The 25304-nt window shown below is 42.2% G+C and overlaps 1 protein-coding gene across 1 annotated transcript in view; it reads left to right on the top strand.

The window, feature by feature from the left end:
• Positions 1–25304, top strand: part of PSEN2 (presenilin 2) — a 609714-nt gene that overhangs the window by 220761 nt on the left and 363649 nt on the right. Inside the window, exons 4-5 of the mRNA XM_069606926.1 lie at positions 996–1137; positions 22966–23033. Coding sequence (XP_069463027.1) covers positions 996–1137; positions 22966–23033 — 210 coding nt within the window. The remainder of the gene's footprint in view (positions 1–995; positions 1138–22965; positions 23034–25304) is intronic.

Here is a 25304-nt window from a genome sequence, read left to right as displayed (position 1 = left end):
TAGAATTTTAGAATGCCCAATCAAATTGCAGAATAGAGGACGCCTTACCAAAGGCCAAATCTTGCCCATGGATCGAGTCCAGGGAATAGTGTTTTACAAATGTATGGACAGAGGCCCATGTGGCTGCTTCACAAATATTACGAATGGGAACACCCCTCTGCAGAGCAGTAGAGGCAGCCACACCCCTAGTAGAATGAGCCCGTAAGTCCACTGCGGGGTCCTTACCCGCCAAACGGTAACATTGAGAGATCGTCAAAATGATCCATCTGGACAAGGTCTGCTTGGAAACAGCTTGATCTAAACGCATTCCAGCGTACCCTACAAAGAGCTGATCATCCACTCTGACCCGGGACATCTGTGAAAGATAGAAGCTCAAAGCTCTCCTAGGATCCAACCTATGGAGCCTCTCCTCTTCCTTACGATGATGTGGAGGAGGATTAGAATGCCGGAAGAATTACCTTCTGGCTCAAATGAAATTCCAAAACAGAAAGAAGGATGATCCCTAAGGACAACCCTGTCCTAATGGAACACTGTGAAAGGTGGCTTGGCGTAAAGTGCCTGCAACTCACTCACTCTTCGAGCGGAAGTAACCGCAACTAAAAATACAGTCTTAAGGGTCAACAGTCTCAATGGACAAGAATCTAAGGGCTCAAACAGAGCTCCCATTAGGAACTTTAGAACTAAGTTCAAATCCCATCCCAGCACCTGGAAAGGTGACGGTGGGAACACATTAGTTAGCCCTTTTAGAAACTGAGAAATCAAAGGAATCTTAAAATAAGAACACTCCTCAGACGAGCGCTTAAATATTGATAGCGCCGCCAGGTAACCCTTAATGGTACCCACTTGCAGGCCCTGGAATGTTGAATTGTCACTTGTATATTGTGTTCTGTTTTTTAGGATGGAGTGTTTCGACATGGATTGTGTATTATGTCATTAACAGTCTGTATAATTGAGCAAAGTTATGCATTTAACATCTTATCTTACTCTCTTTTCAGGATTTACACACCATTTTCTGAAGATACGTCCTCCGTTGGGCAGCGCCTTCTAAATTCTGTACTCAACACCATTATTATGATCAGCGTCATAGTTGTGATGACCATATTCCTAGTTGTACTGTACAAATACCGTTGTTATAAGGTAACATTATTTTTAATGTTTTCATCATGATCTTGTGTTTCATGTACTTATAGAAATGTTGATTTTGTTTGGTTAGCTGATTGGTTTTCAAGTGTGGTAACTGATCTATTCTGAATGTTCTTATTCATATGACACTTGGTTTGTGCTTTGGCGCAGATAATCTTTTGTGCCCTCTGTCTAAGGCAATTATGACAGGTTAGTTGTGCATGTTTGCCCATTAGTAAGCCAGCTCTGTAATTTCCCAAATCATCTTCTCACCAGGAAGCAGCAAAGATAGTTCTCAGCATTGGATCTTTCTTAGATTTGAGTGCTTGGACAACTTCGCTGTCATCAGGCTTACCATCTGTATGCATTTGCCATAGCAATGAACAGAAAGTAAAATGGCAAATTGCATCCATCTCACTTAGGGCCACTTGCGCACTTTCCATGAGATGACTAGGCTAAGCCCCTCGTAGAAACATCTTTGTTTTTTCTGGCCACATGGTACAGGTATGCAGTCCTCATTTTCCTCTGACAGTGTTCTGAATACTATCTGTTTTCATTTATTTTACAAGCACAGTTTAGCAAGGATGGTGGTCTTTTATGCGCTGCGTCCGCAGAACCCCTTTTCTAGTTAGCTGGATCTTTTTTCAGGGACAAATCGTAGACGGCCTCTGTCATGTCAGACCCTGGGGTAAGAGCTGAAGCTCAAAAGGCTAAAAAGGCTAAGAAGTCACCTTTTAGGGAATTGCAGAAATTGCCTTAGGGAGAAACATTTTCTTATAGACCCGTACAAGTAGAGCTTACATTGTCTGTATCCAAGTCATATACTGGAAGCTCATTTATCAGACTTCCCCTCACAAAACATTGAACAGGTTCTGAAAGCTCCTTCTCGTCCTCTGTAAAGATGTGGGGACTTCATCTGGCAATGAGTCAATTTGGTTTGGCTGACTCCTGATGCTTTGTGAAAAGCTGAGCAGGCTGCTTCTTACTGCTATACTTCTCTCCCGGTCTCCATAGTGAACTCGGTTCCCGCTTCAGCTTGATGCAAGGTGTCTTGACAAAATTGCTGGAGGTAACCTCCCAGTGATGTAAACCACAGCTAGTGGTTAAGGGTTCTACGTTTAGTCTTGGTGCAAGACGATCAGTTCACAGCTGGCCAGAAGCAGTTCATCAGAGCACTAATGGTCACCTGAACAGTTTACGAGGCATAATAGTCTGCTACGAAGGGATCAATGCCCAAAGCATCACTGTAGATGAACAGCCAATGTGGGCAGAGGAGTAGACTAGGCTTTTCATCAGTGGGCCAAGACTGTTTGCAAAGTGATCTCCAGCATTGCTGTCTTTGATACCACCATATACACAAGAAGCCTTCATATGATCTTGGCAGACATTATTTCCAACTCGGATAACCAAAAACCAATGGACCTAACCCATGAACAAGAGCATATCAAGGGGTTAATTTCATGTCATCATTGCTCATGTACTCTGACCTTTTAAGCTTGTATTTTTCAAATATATCCCCAGTCGCTGGGCCTGAATTTGAAAAATACAACCCTAAAAGGTCAACTAGGTCATTAGGACCCAAAAAGACATGTTGTGCTTACCACCCGTCTGCGCATCTGGCAAGACTACTTCAGAAGAGGCAAACTGACTAGGTAGTACATGTCCATTGAGAGTCAGTGTCAAACATTGAGAGATATTTGTGGACAGCAGTTATTGCAAGGGGCAGATACCTAGAAGAATGGGTGCCCCATCTGAATGAACTTCAGGATTTGTATGATAATTTTGGAGAGGAGTTTGCCTGCCCTATGGAAGATACTTACCCCTCCCTCCCGAGCGAAGAAGGGGAAAATCCTCGGGATGAGAGATGCATAGGAGGCTAAAATCAATCCAAACAGGACAAGTTTACAATTGATCAAGATCGCTGCACCTTTTCATCTACAAGTGGCAGAGGAAGGGAAACTCACTCCTGTGTTTCTGCAGGCAATTTGGTTCTCTCTGCACCCATGGCACCATCAAAGAAGGACACAATTATAAGGCTCCTGATTCTGCTTTCTTTTAGTTTTATTTGGAAAAGGTAAGACATAACTGCACACAACGAGCATTGCAGCTGGTGGTCCCAGGCAATAATCTAGAATTCAACAAATCACTCTGAACCATGCATCCTCTATGGCTGTTGAAAACCCTCTCTTTGTTGAAGCAGGTGGTGAAAGTATTGCTCCAGAATGAAGCAATAGAAATAATTCCGTATCGACCTCTGGGGCTGTGGGTTCTCCTCTCATTTCATCTTAGTGCAAAAGAAAAATGTGCAATAAAGGCAAATCCTTGACCTTTTTGCTCTTGACCAATTCATAAAGAAACCATGCTTCAGAACAAGCACTTTGCAGAAGTGACTTCCATGTCTTGGAGTGGGAGATTTCATCACCATTATCCACCTGTAGGATGTGTATTTCCGTGTTCCCAAGCCACATGCTATTTTTTCACTTTAGTTTGATCTCTCAATTGCCAATTCTAGGTCCTCTGATTGGAAAGGAGATCTAATCGATGTGTGCTCACTCTCGCACCACCAGCCCACATCTTAGCAGAAACTGGTTTTGTGTCCACCTGTACTTGAATGACTGGCGTAGAAGAGAGCACAATTTCATCCACGTTGAAGGGCCGTACATGAAATGTGACTGCTAATGTCCTCTGTGTTTCTCTATCCTTCATGCCAAGTCAGTACTGTGACCAACCTAACAAGTGCGCAATGATTAACAAATAATCTTTGCAAAAACCATACAAAAAAAGTCTAAAATAACATAATTTCATAACATTCAAATTCATACATTACAAATTCAAGCAAACAGTAGACATCTCCAGTTCTATAAAACCATCAAATAAAAACAATCACATCAGTTCATTGGTACAGCATACATTTAAAAACTTTAAACCTGAAATATTCAAAGACGGTTAAGAGCTATTTAAAATCTGTGACCAAAACCATTCAGTGTTAAATAATTATTCCTCCAAGGCAAATTTCACAAGGTAATATGTATGGACTTCGTATAATTTTGGGCACTCAATTAAAAGGTGACAAATTGTTTCTATTTGCAGGGAACAGTATCTACAGTGACACAAATTGCGTTGGATTCCTTGTCTGGCTCCCATTACTTCCTTAGTAGGTAATAGATTCTGTTTAAACCGGAGCATTTCGGATTGGTGTTTCCTTAATGGGTGTTCCGTAAGGTGTTAGGAAGAATGCTCATTTCTGTGCTAATTCCCTTCAACCTTAGAGACCCCCAGCTCTTTTGCTGGACTTTAGGACTTTTTTAATTTTAACCCTGGAGTGAGAGACCTTTTTCTCACTCTCTCGTGTTTTGACCTGATTTTGATTGTGTTTCCTTTGTTTTTGGAGTCTGACCAACTCCATTGGCATCTACGTTTTGTATGGTGACACACAGCACCCTCAGTGCCGTGTCACAGAGAAATCCTATTCCTCATAAGGTTTAAATACCTTTTTTTTGTGTGAACTACTGTTCCCAAGAATAGTAAAGTAAAATTGACTTTACTTACCGTTTCTCTTTGTAGGTCCAGCACACACCATCTTATGTGGAGTGCTTGGGGGTTACTTAGTAGCCTCTTATCCTACTTTCCCATGTAACATTTTCATGTTCCCCTCACTACTTTAAATGGCTGTTGGCAGTGGTTTAATTTTCATACCATTGTGCTTTTCTACCGCAGGCCGAACCCTCAGCTGCAGTACAGCACTCATGGGTGACCATTACATCACAATGGCCCCGGTCTTCTTTTTTTGCCATTTTCTGTTTGTGAGGTCTTTCTTGGATTTTACTCTGTACGTAACCTGCCAAACCTTCTGTCGAACGCCAATAACTCTGAAATATTCATTCTGGGTTTTTTTAATAACCAGTCATTTTCATACGTTTCGTTTTATTTTTTTTAGCTGATTGCAATTCCCAGATAGCTCTGGAAAACCACCAAGCGTTTCTTAGATATGCACCAAAGAAAATGTAATTGAATTTTTGTGACATAATTTATCATGAATCATTTTTGATGTATCAACATTAATTCGTAGACCTAAAGATGCAAAGTACGCACAAGTCGCTGTCGAGGCTCTTTGGAGGCCAATGGGGTCATATCAAATATGACTGTTATCGGTGTAAGGCAGATATCTGATTTGCAGGTTTCCTAATTTGTGCAGAAAAGTTCATAGTTTCTTAAAAATGTTTCCATAATCGCTAATGTACATATGGCTCCAGCACACATCCCTGTCGTATCCCACAGCAGCTATAGATCCACCTTGTATAATTTCCTTTCTGGTCAAGGCGCACTCCCATTAGTGTCCGAGTGCTTTACAATCAAAACATCTACCAATCCCAGGGGGCATCCCATCGCATTTAGTTTTTCCCATAGGCGTTTGCGATTTACCCGATCAAACGCCTGTGAGATGTCCATGAATGCACAATATGAAACATTTTTTTTCTTAGGTAGCTTGGGTTTGTAGGAGGTTGATCACAAAACAATTGAGTAGTATTTAAACCTCGGAATCTTGATTGAATGTATCAATACTCCCAGTCTTATCTCCCACTCCTGCAAGTTTTCCAGGATTATAGCCCCAAAGATCATACTGGAGGCATCTAAAAGGGATATTGGTTGATAATTTGATGGATTTTGCCTTTGCCTATCTCCCATTTTATAAATTACAACAATATTGCCCCGCTCCATGAGGATGGCAGTTTTTGTCGTTTACAATTTTGCAAAATAGGACATAAAGAATTGCAGCCCAGAGATGCAGGTTCGATTTCAATGTAGCATTTGCTAGTCCGTCCGGGCCGGGGCGTTTGAGGGTTTACTTTACTTAATTAACCTCTTTATTGCCACTAGGTCTATCTTCACCTGGCCTGCCCAACTATTGTCGCTCATGTAGCATCCCTTTATCCCCTCCTTTTCACGATACAAGGAGAAGTGAGATTCCCATAAACCTTTATCAATAGGTTGACATTGAAAATGACATTGCACTAATGGCTCCTTGATTAATCTCCAAAAGGAGGAAGTATTCTTAAGAACAATAGAGCAAAGCATTGCTTCTGCATCGTTTTATATGTAATTAATCAATGTCCTGTAACCTAGTTTTTATAGGCAAGTTTCAATGACTTTTGCATTATGATACAGTGGTGACTTTCTCAATTACCTCAAGGCTTTGTTCAGTGCCCTCAAATTCTCTGAGAGGGTAATGTCGTAATTATGCCTATGGGAACAATTCATTCTTCTCTTACTAATGCTCCCTGAGTTAGGGTAGTATGAGCTACCCAAAGCCCTTTGTATTGCCTTATCATACATACTAGTATTCAAGCGCTGATTTTCCTCATGTATTAAAAGTACACTTAAAGTTTAGTGAAAGAACAGGTTTCCAAGTCAGCACCTGATTCCTGGGATTGACATCCGCTACCAGCGGGTAATTTACAGTTTTTTTGATATGCCGACCCGTGTTTCATTGTTAAAACTATCATTTGGTGGTCACTAGATTGCATTGGTGTAACATTCAGAGTCTTACATTTATAGAATAATGATTTTGTTAAAAATATATAATTTAGTTTGGATTTCAGAGCACCACTAACCCACGTAAATTCTGGCGGCCTATCATTTTCAAGATTTCCTTTAGCCAGAATGAAATCCCAGCTATTTAATTCAGATTTGACCAATCTCCCTCTTTTTCTTGCCAAAGTTGAGACCCCACTCCTATTTATTTTTCTTGGGACCATTTTGAGTCCAAACATTCGCTATTAAAGTCCCCAATACAATTATCTCTGCGTCATTACTCTGCAACAAATCGGAGATAAGAGCTGAAAGCACTTTCAGAAATATTTCCATCAGACCAGATTTGGGATTAAAATGAACATTGCACACATAGCAATAGGGCTCCCTTTTGAATTGTTTGTGCATGCCCAGCGTTTTTATCACCTGGATATCTTTCCGATGGGTAGCTACATTAATCATCCTGAGGCCATTCTTAAGAGCACAAAGTAGGCCACTCTGCGGTCTTACCCAAGCTCCCTGATAGCGTCCACTGCTTACACATTGTATCCATCTATTATTGGAGTGGTCATTAGCCATGTTTCCTGCAGACATATTAAGGAATACTTTGCGATAGCTTGGAAGTCTATGTACAAAAACCTATGGCCTCTACAGTTCCAAGAGGAAATGTTCTAATCACTTCTGGCTGCTCTGCTTGTCCTCCTCCCCCCGCTTCATGCAGGGCTGATAAAACAGAATTCCAATTGTAAACCTTCTGTAGTTTGAATGGATTTCCATCAATAATTGTTTGCTGGCCTACACCTAGGGTGTTTTATATTAATTGAGAGTGGTAAGCGAGTTGTTAATTCATGTGTTCCCTTCAGATCAGTTGTGTTTGTAATGGATAAGTCCTCCAGTAGCAAGGGTTTCGATTCATCCAAAGTTTGCAGAAGATCATAACCCATGGGTAGGAAGGGCTCCAGTTCTGATAGAACCAATGCCCTTACCATACGTGATCGACAGTATAGTTTTGCCAAAGTCAATCTTCCTTTGATGGGAATCTGTATCCGTGTAATATCACTAGATGATATTAGCCGCAAGCTTGGGATTGCCAAAAATGAAACCAAAATCTGGCCCCTGTTTAGAGGAAGTGAGTCTCTGTTAGGAAACACTTCACTCAGGCTTAATGTGTACTCCTCTGAAAAGTTAATATGCCACCGTAAACGCGCATTTGTAGTTTTCATGCAAACCTTCTTGTTTTCTGTTCCGTAGTGAGATGATGGGAAAGAATTTTCCTTGTACTCTTCAGGTCAGTTGAATCTTACTGCTAAGGCCCCTTTATTTTCCCACTCGTTTAACCCCGACCTTTGTGTTGGAATATTTGCTCTAGCTAAAGACTGTGCAGCCGGGCGGTACATTTGCAGAGGCTCGTCCAGTATCGAGGCAGCCTTGGTCAACTGAGAGGATCTTTGTATTTTGTGCTCTAAAGTTAAAAAAGGCTGTAGATTCGACGTTCCTAGATCAACTACGGAGCCATCTGCTAGTCCATTTGGCAATGATATTGCATACATATTTTCACCTGTCTCAATCATGGTCTAATGACAATTTAGGCCCATTTCAATTGGAAGTGTACTTGTAGTCGTCGGCGGCCCAGTTCCACGGGGGCAGAAAGATCGGTGCCACTGGCGGCAGTATTACACCTGGCCGGCTTGTGTCCCTCGCCAAGTTGCAACCCGTCAACTCTTATAGCTGTTCTCTCAGGGATTCTACTCCATCAACCAAGTGCGAGGTAGCTGAAAGATCCTCCAAGTCGGCCAAGTTCATATCCGCTGGTTCACCTATACTCTCCATCTCCGAATATACCAACAACATACTCCGATCTATACTTTCCATTTGCCTTGTAGTTTTTTTTTACAAATTTATCAATGTGGGCCGTTTTGCCAGCACTTTCTGGCCTTTCAAATTTGTACGCTTTTCTTTTGGCTTTACGGGATGTCAACAAAGAATCCTTGCCAGATTGGTTTGTTTGCAAATTTTTCCTTGGCTGATCATTGCCTAATGGTTCTTCCTCAATTGCAGTAGACGCACTCTGGAATGGCATAGGTTCCTCATAAAACAGCGTAAACCTTTTTTCTGCTGTCTACATGGATTTTTTTGTATTTTTAATCTTTTTCTTCTCTTTTGCAAAAGTTATCAGTTACTGTATTTGGGGCCATATCAGCTGTCTGAGGTTTTACCTGGCCATGAGTTGGACTCTTTGCAGTCAATTTTATCTTTCGTTTCTCGAGCACTTGAGGCTATTGAGATCCCTTAAGTGCCCGGTATGTCCGACTGCTGGGGTTGAGTGTACTCCTTGAGCTCTGCACTTTCCCATAAATAAAGCCCTCCAAAAAAGCCATCTTGGAAAACACGGCATTTAGGAGAGAACGTTGCTCACAGAATTCTTTGGTGATTGAATCATAAGAATTGGCCATCTGGGAGAGCGTAAAGTTCAGGGCATGAAGGGCTGACCCTGGGGTTTTTGGAACCTCATGTGGTGGCATGTGATAGAAGCAAGCCATCTCGAGAGTTGCAGCGAACCTCGGAAGGAACTGTCTGGGACTTGTGTCATGTTCTTGTACCTCGACGGTTCAGAAGTACATAATGATGGAGACTGTTGAAAGGTTTTCATCTAATGCTTGTCCAGTTTCAAATGAGAAAGAAATGCAACAAGCATCGCAAGCACCGAGTATGACATCAGTCAAAGCGTGGCCATTGTGTACCGTGACTTGATAATTTATTGCCTCGAGGTTTATAACATTATTTGTACAGGGGAGGCATAACAGAGCAGTATCTGTGGGAGAGTCGGACATTATTGTCGATACAGTTGGAATCGCGAGAGGCTCCATGGCCACAGCTCCGCCTTCTAACTCTGAGGGGGTGGCTTTAATCCGTTATTTCCCAAATGAGTGAATCGGTTGGCCTTATAACCACTTCTCAAAGAATATATATTAATTTACATCAAACTATACAGTGCTACTCTTGCCAAGAAAAGATATGCAAAGTTAAGTACAGATTGCAACATATGTTAAAATGAAATTGGTTACCCTCTAAAACATGATAACAGACAAAATATAAGATGCTGTACCACAGTGTTATACAAAATTAGATACAAGTTATACAAATCAAATTGATCAGTCTAAAATACAACTGATTTTGGTTTGGGTGAGCTTACAAAGGACAATGCGCCGTGAAGTAAAGAGATCAAAATATATTTTCAATAGAAAATGTGTATTCCTTTTATTTTGAGTTTAAAGCCTTTGTGGATGAGACGTGTTTCGGCAGAAGTTGCCTTTTTCAAATCCAGGCTAGATTGACATGACACAAAGAAGACAAAAAAGAAAGTATGAAAAAATAGATAAATAAAAAGTAAATAATATAGGAGCACACAATCATTAGCTTTCAAAAACGTGTATAACAACAAGAAAAACACAGAAATAAAATGTCTGCATTTGTTTAAAAAATGGGTACCTAAACCATTTAAACTAAAGTGAGTGCGGAAAAGTCAGGAGAGGAAAAAGGGAGGGTGAAGGTCCTTGCAGTTTTGCCAAATGGTGAAATATAGGTGGTGAGATGTACAGAGTAGGAGTGGTCACAACACTAATAAACGAAAAAAGACCCATATTCTTACCCTGATTCTGTTTCAGATTGATAACCGCATAATGCAATGGAGTGCAGTAGGTCATGAGATCAATCCCACCTGTTTGGAGTCGGTAGTTACCGGGTAGCCCACGTGAAACATGCCTGGAGCCCGTTGTTGCGGAGAATAGGAGAGCTACAGAAAATAGACAGTATCTGGGGCAGGACATAATATACTGCAGTACTCTCACCTTACTTGAGCATTGTTGTTTTAAACATGCCCTTCTAAAAAAGGAGTTCACATGACTCACACATGACTCTGGCCTCATGGCTCGTACATGCTGCTGGGACTGAAGTGCCTGCTCTCAACTCAGTCCACCTGCCTGTCTCAGTGGATTTATGTCCTGGCTCCTCTTTTGCAATAAGAGAGCAAAGAAAACGAGTGACTGCTTTCAACTCAGTCCAACCCCACCGGGAGCCCTTATGGACTCTTCAATACCCCTAGTGCAGCTGTCTAAAAAGCAGAGAGACCTTAATCAACATTGCCTGGAGATTCAGAGGAGTGAATGGCTGCATGGTTAAACAGTACAAGTTTTTTGTGACAAGTCCTCATGTTTGCTGGTTATGCAACACTGGAGGCTGGATAATATCTCTGCAGTAGCAATTATGCTGCAATTGCGTTTGGATCACCAGGAACTGGCAGAAGAGCTGACGTTGCTGGACTAAAAATGTCACAAGAGCCTATACTGGTGATCGGCGGAGACACACTTTGACCGGGGGAATGCCCTTTAAGGATTCTAGTCTGACCTGTGCAACCCAAATGGATGCCTTACTTTCCAGATGGGGAGTGCACCTAAACAGCCTTCAAGCTGGTCCCACATTCTAAAGCTCCAGGGCCATTGCCAGCACTTCGATCTTTACTTCCGCTCATGCATGGGACCACCGTAAAAAATTCAGACAAAGACTGTGTTGAATCACATGTCGATGGATGCTTAAAGTTTCTTGGAATTGGCAATTAAGAAAAACATCAACATTTTGGTGTAGCACGTTTTGGGAGTAAGCAATTCACTGGCACACTCTTTACACAGACAACATATTTTTGCATGAATGGGAACTGTGACGAATCCCAGGAAATTGTCACTGCTTCCATGGGGCAGCCCTTTCCCATGAGGCCAGGGTGGTGAGTCCGCTACCCAAAAGTCCCCCTTGGGTGGTAATCGGCAGGTGGATCTCATGGGGAAGGAAACCCTCTATGGGACCAGTGACAATAACCTTGGGAGAATACTGTATTCACCCCCTCCATTGTTGTCCCCATTGTCCTATGCCCCACTCGGTTCCCTCTGGTCCCCCATACCTCTGTGTTTCAATATAGTAGGCTGTTCCATTAATCATACAAGGGTGAGGAAGAGTGCCTTACCCAGGCAAAATACAAATCATCCCTGACACGAAGAAGATAGAACAAGAAGGCAAAAGCCCACTACTGAACCAACATACGCGGTACAGCTTTACACAAGGTAGCCTCAATCATAAAAAAGGGAAGAAGGACTGGATAGAGCGGTAAGCTAGACCTGGAGGAGCGAGTAATAGATGCTGGTTTCGTGGCGAGGGACCCAAAGGCTGGAAGCAGAGACGCCGTCAAAGAGAGACAGCTTTATGTCATTTTTCTGCCTTTTAAAGGTGGCGCATAAAAAAGACTGATTTATTTTGGTTGATTTTGTGTGCCCCTCAAAAAGCCGAAAAAGAACATGACCAAGGCTTTTTTTACAAAAAATGTGGGCGGCTTACCCTCCCCTCCAAGCCTCCACCTTGCTCCTTGCCGCCCAGCTACCCCACGCCCCCACTGCATACAAAAACCTATATATTTTCAATTCCCGTTCTCGTCCTCTCTGTATCGCAAGGGCTGACAGTTCGATTTAGAAAGCCCACTCTGTGCGGTCACAGAGCGGTCTTTCTAAATCAATCTTTTTTGTAATCTTTGTTTTGAAATGTATTTTTTGACTCCGTACCTGAGAGATGTGACACTCCAAAAGGGCCAAGCAACAGGGACCTGGCCGGTGCCAGAGAGAAGGGAAGCCGGACCGGCGAAAGTGAACCTAGGAGAACACTCACAGCTGAGGACGCAAGGGAGAGCCTAACGCTGTGCAGCCACCAAAGACGGAACGCTGAGCCATGGCAGCAACACTGAAGCCCCGCTCTGCCCCCAGGAGAGACCGGAGACCGCACCAAGACTTCCCGACGGTAGGGAAAGGTTCAGACAGGCTATTAGGGCACAAAGGGAGCTAAATGGATTAAACAGGCTTATAAATACATCCTGAGAAGTAAAAGTGGATAACGGAGGAATTATACAATTTGATACAAACTTTGTGAAGAAGCCTATGTGGAAAAGTACCTGGCAGGGGAGTACACCAGGTTTGTTCAAGTAGACATTAGGTGAAACGGGAACAGGGCTCCCACAGAAACGAGATATCAGGGTCTTGGATCCATATGGAAACTGGCAACGCCCGCCAGAGAAGTATACAACTGTTTTATGGGTGATTTGAACTGCTGGCTTGGGGATCCCCTTGATGGTGACGCCCTTGCCTTGGAGTCAGAATTCTGAAACATCAACTTTCAGGTACATAATCCGGAGGCTACACACTTGAAAGGCAAAATATCAGATTGGATGGCCTCCCGAAATATAGATGTCACCATTACAGGTTCCAAACAGTGTGTGTGATCAGATCACTCTTTTGATGAATTTACATTTCTCCTCCCAGGATAAAATGGACAGAAGAGTTAACCAAGAGAAAAAAGCAGAAACTTTAAGAAACTGAAAAGCACAGACCTCTCCAAAAGTGTGGAAACGGTCCTAGATATTACTAAAGATTTAGACCCAGCCCCCCCCAAACCCTCTGGATGACCTAGCCTCCTTCTATTGGTCTGCTCTTAAAAGCAGCTGGGATCAGATGGTACTTTTAAGACTAAAGGTGGTGAGAGATAATGTGAACCATCAGACCTGGTTCACACAAGACCTAGGACATTTAAAAGAGGCTAAACTTCAGGCGGAACGATCTTGAATGAGCTCAGAATCGGAGATTGATGAGTCCACATGGAGAGCCTGCGCTACAGCATATAAATCGGCTAAAAAGAAGCCTTTTTTGACACGCACATTTCGAAAGCAAAACATTACTCAAAAAAACTCTGAGATCATTGGAAAAACCAACTGTGCAAGTTGAATCATTTACACCAACTTCAGCCGATTGCACTGGGGCTCTACAAGCTTTTTCTGACAAAGTGGAAAAAGCTAGAGATAAAGTAATAGGGACAGAAATCTTTACCTCGATCTTGCTTAATAACCATGGTATGGGCATTCGAGAGGAAGAGGTTCTGAGTAATGAACCAACTTTAGATACTCCTAAATTCTCCTTCCAACCAATGACTATATTCGGAATTGGAGAATGTGTTAAGGAGAGTTCATCCTACTGCTTGTTTTGGGGACGTGGTTCCTACAAAAATAATTTTTGACAATTTACATATTTTCTCCCAAGGTTTATGAATTCGTCTTTTCACCCCTCCCTGGTACCGAATGACATTAAGGAAGTTACTGTGACTCCACTGTTAAAAAACAAACAAAAACAGGATTTAGCCGAAGAGATGTCAAATTTGAGACCGATTACCAACGCTCCCTTTTTTTTTTTTTTTTTTTTTTTTTAAGTCCTCCACCAAGTGGCATGCTTGCAGTTTCAAGAATACCTAGAAAAAGCCAATTTACTACATCCTATGCAGTCCGGCTTTCTCCCACGTTATGGGACAGAGTGTTTTCGTTGATTTTCAGTCCAACATGTTGGGGATTGTGGACCGAGGGACATCGGGCTTATTGGTCCTGTTGGACATCTCTGCTGCCTTCGATCTTTTACATCACAATCTTTTGTTGGACAACCTCGATTGTTCAGGTCGCTGTTCAGAAAAGGCTGTTTCTTGGGTGCAGTCTTTTTTGTGTAACAGGAAATCAACAATGTGATGGGGTGTTGCTGCCTACTTATGGGGTCCGACAGGGCACAAGTCTGTCACTGGTGCTATTTAATTGCTACATCAGGCCGCTTTGTGAAATGCTCACTAAGGTGGGCGTTATATTTACGAACTATGCGTATGACACACAGCTACTTTTGGAGCTGGAAGGGACTTGCGGGGCAGACTCCTGTAAAGTTCAATCAATATACAGCTGTGTAAAAACATGGATGTCAGGAAATGTGATGTATCTGAACAATAAGACGAAGCTAATGATTTTTGGATCTCATCAAGCCAGAGCTAAGCTTGCGCCAGATTACTCTACCTTCCAAATAAAGGATTTGCAAAGTTCCAGTCCTGAGTAAGTTTAACACCTTAGGAGTCATTTTGGAGGCCTCCTTAGGTGCAGAGGCCCATGTCAATCATTTAAAGAAGAACACCTGCTATCATTTGAAGTGTTTTGAGACAGATTAGACTGTTTCTCTCGGAAGAAAACTGGACTTCCCTGCCACATGCTATCATCTTGCCTGAATAGATTACTGCAATGCCTTGTGGGGAGGAGCAGATAAAGCTAGCATAAGAAGCCTTCAGGAACTGCAGAACGATGCTATCCGCATCGTGAAAAAACAACCTTGCAACTCTCACATATCAGAACTTCAGAGAGAATTGTGCCGGCTTCTGGTGGCATCCTGCATACAGTTTAAGGTCCTTACCCTTGCACACAAGTGTGTATATGGTTTGCATTATGCTACCCAGCAGAAATAATGAAGGAATATGAACCTAGTAGAACTTTCAGATCCTCTGGGTCTATGCGCCTCACATGTAACAAAGTCAGACGTGCAATGGACAACCATTCACCAATATAGCATCCAGAGCATGGAATCAACTTCCGGCTCCCCTGTGTCAGGAATCTGATGTCATTCGCTTCCGTAATCAACTAAAGACCGACTTCTTTGTATAAATGTGTGTTCTGTTGGAATAACAAGTTCATAGTCCCGTGTTTCATGTTCCGTCTTTAATCTTTCTTTGTGCCTTGATGCCTGCGGGTTACTTGCGCTATATAAATAAATAAATCCTTAGTGGTGGTGTGAATCCATGAAAAAGATAGGTTTATTGCATGGACTAAAATATTGCCAACATTTTAGGATTTGATGATTTGGGCGGCCACATTTGCGCTTCTTACCAAGGTGTTTTTTCATGCAGATGCACACTGATTTTACTTGGGATTCCTACTCTAACCTCAGAATATTCAAACTTGCATGTTAAGCTATAAAAGATACCAATGTAAAAAAAAAAACGAAATGCATAGATAAGTGACTTTATTTTAGTCCCATAGTAAGCCTTGTAGTGTTAGTCTATGCAAGATTTCCTGCCGACACCCCTCCATCTCGTTTTTATGGTATGGACATTTGCAAAGTGGACTGACGTCAAGAAGGCTGTGAGTAAGGCTGGGGGGGCAGGGGAGCTGTGCGTGGCTGGAGTTGTACCTCTGCAGAAGCTTCCATTGCTATTTCGATGCTTTTTAAGGCCTGTTCCCATCTTTGCTTCAAGGGAATTTGTATCCAATTAGTCTAATGAAAGGGGTATAGGCTATCATTACAAGAGTCACAACAGTAAGTACTCTACATTTTTGACCAATTCCACTTTTTCAGTATACCATTCCCTCCTCCACTCCAGCCCCTGCGCAATCTATCAACAGCCCCGTGCTCTGCTCCCACGGCTGCCCCTCCTTAGCACCTACCTTTATGCTGTCTGCAAAGCCCGAAGTACCCAGAAAGATCCAATCTGCGATTACCCCCAAGACATAGGTGGACTGTCTCAAAAGAATGAGGGTGAGAATCGGTTGTAGATGCCACAGCAGAGAAGAGAAATGAAAAATGTGGAGAAATTGCATGGGAAAAGATTGCGTCATCAAAAGTGGAAGGCACATGCAATGGAAAAAATGAAAACCAATGTGATGAGTAGGCACTAGTGCGACAGATAGTGGAGATGTTGAAGTGATGAGAGATAATACACATATGGTAGATGCTGACAAGAGGAGAGGGAAAGGGGCTATCAAGAGCCAGAGCATCCCACACATCTATTCCAAAGCGGATGTTTTGTATGTTAATCCAGTGCAAAATGTCCTCTCCAGAACATATGGAGAGGAAATGGGCACAGGATGGACCATAAGAAAAGAACGTGAGATAAGTGGGAAAGGTAGGGCAGGAAAGGGAAATGGGAGGGAGGGGGACAGTGGCATGGATTACGAGGACATCAACTGCATCTGAGAAACCAGTAAAGGGGGATATTGGGGACAGACGTTCTGGGGAATGTCCAACAGAGAGGCTGGGGAGGGACTGGGAGATTGGGCAGGTGACATAGCGGGAACATTTATCAGTTTGACAACTACGGTTGTGTAATGGGTGCGAAATGGTTTATTTTCGCAAAACAAACATAGGACCACTGGGGCACTAGAGATAGACGATATTAAAGTGAAAAGAAGAAAGTGTGTGCATAGCACTGTAATGCATACCACGGCAGTGCAATGACTGAAAGTGCCGAGGAGACTATATGGAGCAGCAAGAGAAGACTGCACTTTACAAAAGATCACAGAGGAGAAACTAGCATCAAGCAGATCGAGACCACTGAAGACCCTGAGCACTGCGGGGGGAAAAAGGGAGCTCTTGAACACATGTGGGGAAGTATGGAGGACAAGATCAAGAACGTTGAAAATATCAAAAGACTTGGGGATTGAACCAGAGCATTGAGCTGTTGGAGCCTTAGGGTAATGAGAAGACAAAAATCACCAAAAAGGAAAGCACTCCAACCATCATATCAACGGCTGTGCTGAGTAGAAAATAGGGTGCATGGAGGAGACACCTAGCAGAGAATAGCCATCACTTTGTAATCTCCTCCCTTACTGCACCTTTTAAAATGCATTCTGGCTTATGCACAATTAAGATGAACTTTTTTTTTCTTCCAAGTTTAGCTCCCTCCACATTCCCCAAACAAAGTTTAGATGCTTAGTTTGGCGAGAATAGCCTCTAAAACGCTTGCTTTGGGGATGTTCTGTCCAGGCCCTCCACTTGCATAAAGTGTTTCATATTTTGTTTTGAAATTCGAAATTCTTATATTACAAAGACGCAAGTAATTTTCTTAGTTTACTCTAAGGCATCAATTACTTTTTGATTGAGTGACACTTTAACATGCTATAAATGTGTAACCACTAGTAAACCAAAACATTTCTGCAGCAATTCAGACGGCATCCATGAGGGTACGGTTGAAACTTTCTACACTCCCGTTGGTTTGGGGATGATACAATGAGGTATTCACTTGTTCTATTCCGTGGCTGCACAAACACTCTTTGAACTCCCTGGACACCAATTGAGATCCATTGTCCGACAAACACTTCCTGGGGAATCCTTCTCTCCAAAACAATTGCTCTAAATATTTAATGGTGCCACTACTGGAAATATCTTTGAGTATAAATATTTCAGCCCATTTTGAGAGTAAATCCATGACAACCAAAACATAAGTATCTCTCCCACCTCTGATATTAAAAGGACCTAACAAATCCAAGGCAACTTCATCCCACGGAACATAGGTGACTTCCTCACTGTCATAGGCACCTTCTGTACTCTACGTCCCTTGTTCCCTTCAATGCAATCTCTACAGCCATTGACTAGTTCCTCTGTGTCTCTGTCCACAGTAGGCCACCGGAACTCTGACCTAACCAGCCCTTTGGTTCTGGCCAGCCCCAAATGCCCAACGTGAGCTAGATCTATTATTAACTTCCTCATCTTGAGAGGTACCGCCATCTGATGACCCCTATGCAAATACCCTTTATCAATCCAGAGTTCTTCTCTAACCTCCTAAATCACCAAGATAACTCCTCATCTTACCTTCCATTACCAAAGTCAACACTCTTTGATATAGATCATCCTCGGAACATGCATTGTCCCATTCATTTTTCTTTACCGATTCATGAACCTGAAATATTTCAACACCCTTCTCACAACTCAGAAAACTTTCCTCGGTCATAGTTTCTCTCAGTACCAATCTGGATAGGGCATCAGCGACTACATTGGTTTCACCACTGATGTGAAGCATATCAAATTGTAATCCCTGTAATGAAGTCACCCACTTCATGATGCGCCTGGAAACACCCTTCAGGCCACCCTTTGTAAATATTCCTAATAAGGGCTTATGGTCCGTGCACAATGTGAAGTTCCTACCCCACAGATACCTTTTTGAATTTTTCCACCCCCCAGACACAAGCCAATGCTTCCTTTTCTACAAATGAGTATCTGTTCTCGGGTCCTTTGAGCGATCTAGATTCAAATGCAATGGTATGCAGACCTTCCTGATCTTCCTGCATTAAGACCGCTCCAATACCATAGTCACTGGCATCCACAAACAGTAATGAGCGTTTACCTTCTTCAAACGTTCTCAAAATAGGGGCATTGGCAATGGCATCCTTAATCCTACGGAACTCCTCCTCGCATGCATCATTCCACTTAAAAGTAACACCTTTCCGGGTCAACGTCCTCCTATTTCTTGACATATTTGACAGACCTCTAATAAACTTGCCATAAAATTCAACTAAGCCAAGAAACGACAACACATCTGCTTTAGATTTAGGTGCTTCCATCCTACAAATGGCTTCTATGGCCTTTTCTTTGGTTTGACACCTTCCCCCGTGATTTCATGACCCAGATATTCAACTTTGTCAGCTTTAAATATACATTTTTCTAGAGATACCGTAAGGCCTGCTTCTTTAAATATGTTTAACACTCTCTAGCCTCTTATCATGTTCTATTTCATCCTTTCCACAAACAAGCACATCATCCTGGTCGCACATGACACCCCTCTCACCTCCTAAGAACCTGTACATTATGCTCTGAAACACACTCGCTGCCGAAACCAATCCAAACGGCATGCGTACGCATCTGAAAAGACCAATCGGAGTGATGAATGCTGTAAGGTCTCTGGAGTCAGGATGTAGCTCTACTTGATGGTATGCAGACTTTAGATCAATAAGATAGAACACCCTGGAACCAGACATACCTGCCAATAAATCATCTATCCTAGGTAATTGGAATCTATCAGCTACTACCATTTTATTGAGATGTCTGAGATCAATGCATATCCGTAAAGATCCATTTCTCTTTTTCATTATTACTATGGGGCTGACCCACTCTGAGGAATCAATCTTCTCTATCACCCCTTCACCTTCCATTCTTTTCAATTCACTTTCCACATCTTCCCTAAGGGCCATTGGAATGGTGCGTAACTTTGCAATCTTCGGAATAGCGTCTCTTCTCAGCCTAATCTTATGCACAAACCCTTTCAAGCATCCTAACTTGTGATTTGTGGCATCAGTTTGCACTCCCATATCGCCTTTTACAGTACTAGGAACAGAATTTCCACTCTCGACAATCAACACCTGATCTGGGTGACTTGCTTCAAGCCGTATTTTCAGTTCTGCCTGATCACTCCAGGACAGAAGTTCTCCACCTCTATTGGCCACATGGACAGTCCCTGTTGACTTCCTGTCCTTGAATTGCAACTCGGCTTCAAAACGTCCTATTATTTCTATAGGCACATCTCCATAAGCATTCGCTCTGTGTTCTCCCACAATGTACAACATCAAAACTTCTCTCTCCACACCTGCACACTTATCAACGTATAATCGGCTCCACTGTCCATGTGCATTGATACAGGCACACCTCCAATTAACACTTTTGCATATAGTTTCTTTATCTTGACTCTTCCATCAATGTCATTGACTGAAAAAACCACTTCCCTACCAGCATCATCAACTGAGTCATAATCATGCTCCACATTGACCTCATGTACTTGACCTGAGGTGGCATTGAAATTTCTACAACATCTGGCCAAATGTCCCCTAACCCCACAATCATAACATACAATGTGTGTTGCATAACACTCTTTGTGAGATCCTGTGTGAGACAAACTCCCACATCTGAAACACCTCCTTTTTGGAGCAAACCTAGGGTAACCAGGGTCTCTGCCACCCCTAAATGCATTAGTTTCATTGGGCAGTCCTTCGGTCACCTTCATGGATGACCACTGTTGACTCCATGCCCTGGTGGTGGAACCTTGACGACCCTCAGGTCTCCTTTGCCAAGTACGACGTGAAGTCCCTGCTGCATTTCTCTGCACCACCTTAGAAACTTTCTGTATTGCAGCATCATTGTCATCTGTCTTGGATCTATCAATGGATAGATTGTCTAGTTGAAGAACTTTTATACATTTATCTGTATGTTCTATCATCTTTGCAATTTCAATTGCCCTGTCAAGAGAAGGGTTCCTTTCCTTCCACAATTCCTTTCTGATATTGTCATTCGAACATTTTATCATCAATTGATCCCTTACGTGCTCTTCCCGACAGTGGTCAAATCTGCACTTAATAGCCAAACCCCTAAGAGCAGTTATAAACTCTTCAATACTCTCCCCACTCTTCTGGGCCCTTGTGGCATACTTGTACCTTTCCAGTATTATGTTTTCCTCAATACAATATTGTTTGTCTAACTTTGCCAAAGTCTTTTCAATAGGACCCCCATCAGCAATATCCAGAGGTTCTGGGAGGTTTTTTAACACCTCTTGCCCTGCGACACCCAAACAATGAAAAAGTAGTGCCTCTTTGCGCTCGTTGGAGAAGTTAGGCCCAAATGCTGCCAAGACATATTTATAAAAACTCTCCTTCCAGTCCAACCAACGCACTCTATGTTCACCTGGTGTTGGTAGGAAAAATACTGGGGCAGGTATATTAGCCATGTTCCAATCCGGGCAATACTGTCTCAAAATCACATGCAAACACCTTCTTCCTAGTGTCAGAGCTTTTCAACTTGCAACAAACGGGGAACGGACGCAACTGCAAGGTATACGTTTTACACAGTCATCTATGAAGTGGAAAATTAGCATGTAAAACAAAGTTCCGTGATCATTCAATGCTCACATATTCATGTCCAGCACAATCCTTGTAATCCTTAGATGCCCGCTTTCAAAATCCAAAAGGGTTTCACTCCCCGCACCAACACTCCGCTCTGGTGTGAGTGACTCAATAGTATGCAACCTCCAACTTCTTTTGAAGCGCTTTCTGTGTCTTCATGCACCGGGAGAGGTCCAGGCTAGTAATGAAGCGTTGCTGTCTACCGGGGGCCGTCTCTCTGGCCAATCCTCGTTGCCAATGTTAAACAGCAATGATCACTCCACAGACATTTCTTGAGTTGAAGGTTTATTCTTGAAAACAGGTTCAATCAGGAGAAACGGCCCCCAGCAATGGACCACAATGTCCACCTCTGTCCTTCCCCTTCAACTCCTTCTCCTAGAATCTAGAACCATTGCTGGGAAATAACAAGGAGGGTTCCTTTGTAACTAGGAAACATAATGCGGGAAGAATGTCAGCAATAGATGAATAGTGAGGACTGAGTAGGCACAGAGCACCTCCTAACAGTTTGGCAAACCAAAAATGACCCTTCGTTAAGACCACTCACAGACCTTTCAAGTTTACCAGTTCCGTGTTTATAAAAAGCCACCCAGTTCGGTTTTTATTCTTGGATTAGTAATTTTGTATTTTTTCAATTTTAAAATTATGGCCTACACATCCCAGAACTACAAAAGAAAGCTGCATTGAATGGCTTTCTTCTTTTTTTTTTAAATACATTTCTTTTTATTTTGTATTTACAATAATGCAAACAGCAATATACAACTATGTACAATGGTAATTTAAAACAACAATACACGCAAAAAGGGGGAGTCCATCATAAAATTCATTCTTAGCACTCCAAATATCATCATACCTATCCAGCCGCAGCTTTATACATGCATAGCGATATATAGTATAAAGAGTCTTTCTCACACACAGAACTGTGAAAGCTGAGAGCACTGCATTGGGATATTTTTTTTAAAAAAAAGGTTGAATCACTTTATCATAATTATCAAAATAAAGCTTAATAACCATCTGTTTTTGACAAACAAGATCTTTTTAAAGTCCATTTACTCATTTTATAGGTTTTGGTTTTAAGATTCTTCTCTTGTATTTCTGGATAATGTAACCGCTATTCGCGGAATGGGGCTAAATAACTGGATTTGGAAAGGCATATACTAAACACAGGGAGCAATTGTAGTATAAGTTAAGGTGCAGTTAACTACTAAGTCGAATCTGCAGTGATAAAGAAGTCAGGGAAACAGGCTGCATCTGTGACTTTCTAAATTCAAGCACAGATCCTGGAATATTAGAGTGGCTGTCTGAACTCCTCCTAGTCCCTTGTGTAATGACTATTTGAAAAGGGCATTCCTGTGCAGTAATCCTCTTAAATGTATTTCTACTTGCTATGTGTCGTTCCAAATCAGTGTTCTGAATAACTAAGACTTGTAAAGCAAGAACCAGCATTGTATTTAGTAATGGGAGTCCCTATTGGTAGGCTCAAGTCTGAAATGCGGTGTAGGGTTTTAAGAGTCGATATGTAAATGGGACAAGGTTTGCATTGGGGGTTAAGGTTTGCCTACCCTACTGACCTTTGGGCTGTTATGATCAGATTTTTCATGAATTCCTTGTGTCAAAAATTCTCATTAAATTAGTAGCCCAAAAGGGGCAAGTTATAAAGCTGAGTTAAGCAGGACTAAATGGCCTGTAATTGTGTTTAATTTCCTTTGCTGAATGTTAATAAAATATAGGAATTGCATATTGACACCTATTTCACTTGCATTTATTCTAAACAGTTCATCCATGGCTGGTTGATTCTATCCTCATTGATGCTGCTGTTCTTTTTCACTTTTGTATATCTTGGGTAAGTATACGCCTTAAACATACTTTATTTGGAGAATCTCTGTATGCTACCTGTTGTAATGTAGCACTTAGTTTCATAGAGGACATTTCCTGTAATTCTCAGAGGTTGGCTATTTTAAAAATCCACCTGTTTGGAATATTTCCCCTTAAGCTGATAGTTTTTGTTTTTAACGCTGTTAAAATTGTATCAAACATCCGTGTCTCTGTGTGCATTTAATTCACCTTAATTTGGACTTTTTGATATGGAGAAGCTACAGGTTGTACTTCTGTAGGCAGCGTTCATATTCAAACTGCATGCCATGTTGACATGCTTAACATCATTTGATATTTAATGCTAAATTGATGCTGCTTTTCTCTTTATTAGGCAATTTGTAAGAGCATATTTTCTTTTTGAGTCTTGAAGGGGGGAGTCCAACCACCAATCGTGGCTTCCCATTGAGGGGAATACAAAGAAAGGGCAAAATCCCAATTTTTTTGTTTTCAGGGAAAAAATTCTCAAGGGGGACAATGGTCGAGAAACAAAGTGGTGCGTAAAGCACAGAGAATTCATTACCCCTCACTACTGCGACCTTAGGGATAGTAGAGATTGAGCGATTATCTTCACACGCACATTAACACATCCATGCTAATGTTACCAAAGTAAACATTACAGTGAGACTTCTTGGTGCAGAAAGGCATATTCAACAACCCAAGTAAGAAAAAAAATATATATCACTTTAATAATAAATGTTAAAAACAGAACATATTCATACATCAGTCCATCACAAGAAAAACACAATAAACATCTGTCTGAACAATAAGACATACAATAAAAAAGTGGAAAATTAATGAATCCTCCTTTCACATGAAAAACTTTCAAATATTGCGACTGTGTTTAGATGCTATTAGAGATATAAATTGCCGACATGTTTCGGCCAAAACCCAGATTGGACATTTTCTCAAGTGTCCATTTGGAAGTAAGTATAGTGGCCATCTTCAGGACATAGGATTTCTTCATGGTAAAGCTTGTGTCTGATGTAGATGAGACACCATGGATTTAATTCCTCTAGGTCGGGTGTGAAAGAGTCGGTGTAAAATTTCATCCGTCTCAGAACATGATTTGATTACATCTAGTGGCACATTGGCTGCATGGATCGTAAGTTCTATGGCAGGGTTCACCTGGTCCTTCAATACGTTTCTACCGAACTGGGGCACACTTGCTTCCCTGCTACCGAATTCGCTTAACAGTAAATAAACTTCAAAAAGTGTTCCAGCGCGCTGGGACACACTTGCTTCCCCGCTGTCAAATTCACCCACCAATATTAGACTTAAATGCTGGCTTCAAAAAGAAGCTGACTGCCGCGGGTCTGTTTCTCTGCCGGTTTTCGTGTGTTCCTGAGTAGGCGAGGCCCTTCCGGATTAGCTCCTTGTGCAGGAAATGTTGACCCTTCCAGAGAAGAAAGGTGCGATAGAACCAGTACCTGTGGCGGAAAGGAGCAAGGTTTGGTACTTCCGATACTTTATCATTCCCAAAAAGGACGGAGGATTGAGACCCATCTTGGACTTAAGAAACTTGAACAAGTTCCTCAGGAAGGACAAGTTCAAGATGCTTACACTTTCCCAAATCCTTCAGGCTCTTCAACTCCAAGACTGGATGGTGTAATTGGACCTTCAGGATGCTTACTTTCATGTGTCTTTCCATCACAAGCTCAGAAAGTACCTTTGAGTTCTGCCATTCAGGTTGAACCTCCGCCCCAAGCGTTTTCACTAAGTTAATGATGGCGGTGGTGGTACAGAGTCTCAGGAGGGGAGGGATTCATGTCTATCCATACCTGGATAATTGGCTGATCAGGGCACGTTCACCCGAACAAGCCTGGGAATATCTCAGCATAACCTACCATTCTCTCCACAAACTGGGCTTCTCCCTCAATTACAAGAAGTCCCACATGATACCATCTAAAAGACTCCAATTTATTGGAGTAGTCCTGGATGCTTCCTCGGGGAACGCCTCAACATATTCTGCAGGTGGTCACCAAATTCCAGATTGCTCAGTATCTTCCGGCCTTCGGTTTTTTGAGGTTGCTACATTTTTCTGGTGCCAGAGCTTGCCTCAGAATGAGATCCCTCCAATGGCCTCTCAGCACTCAATGGTCCCAATTCTCAGGCAGAATGTCAGACCGCCTGAAAGTTCTGAGCAGAGTCTCTCTGGACCTTCTGTGGTGGGCTTGTAAGGACAACATTATTAAGGGAGAATCTTTTTGGCAACCATGGCCGGAGATAACTGTAGTGATGG

This window comes from Ambystoma mexicanum, chromosome 4p (assembly GCF_040938575.1).
Source record: "Ambystoma mexicanum isolate Mex_15411 chromosome 4p, UKY_AmexF1_1, whole genome shotgun sequence".
Taxonomy (NCBI): Eukaryota; Metazoa; Chordata; class Amphibia; order Caudata; family Ambystomatidae; genus Ambystoma; species Ambystoma mexicanum.
The sequence above is the reverse complement of the archived record's forward strand: the minus strand, read 5'-3'. Positions and strand labels throughout refer to the sequence as shown.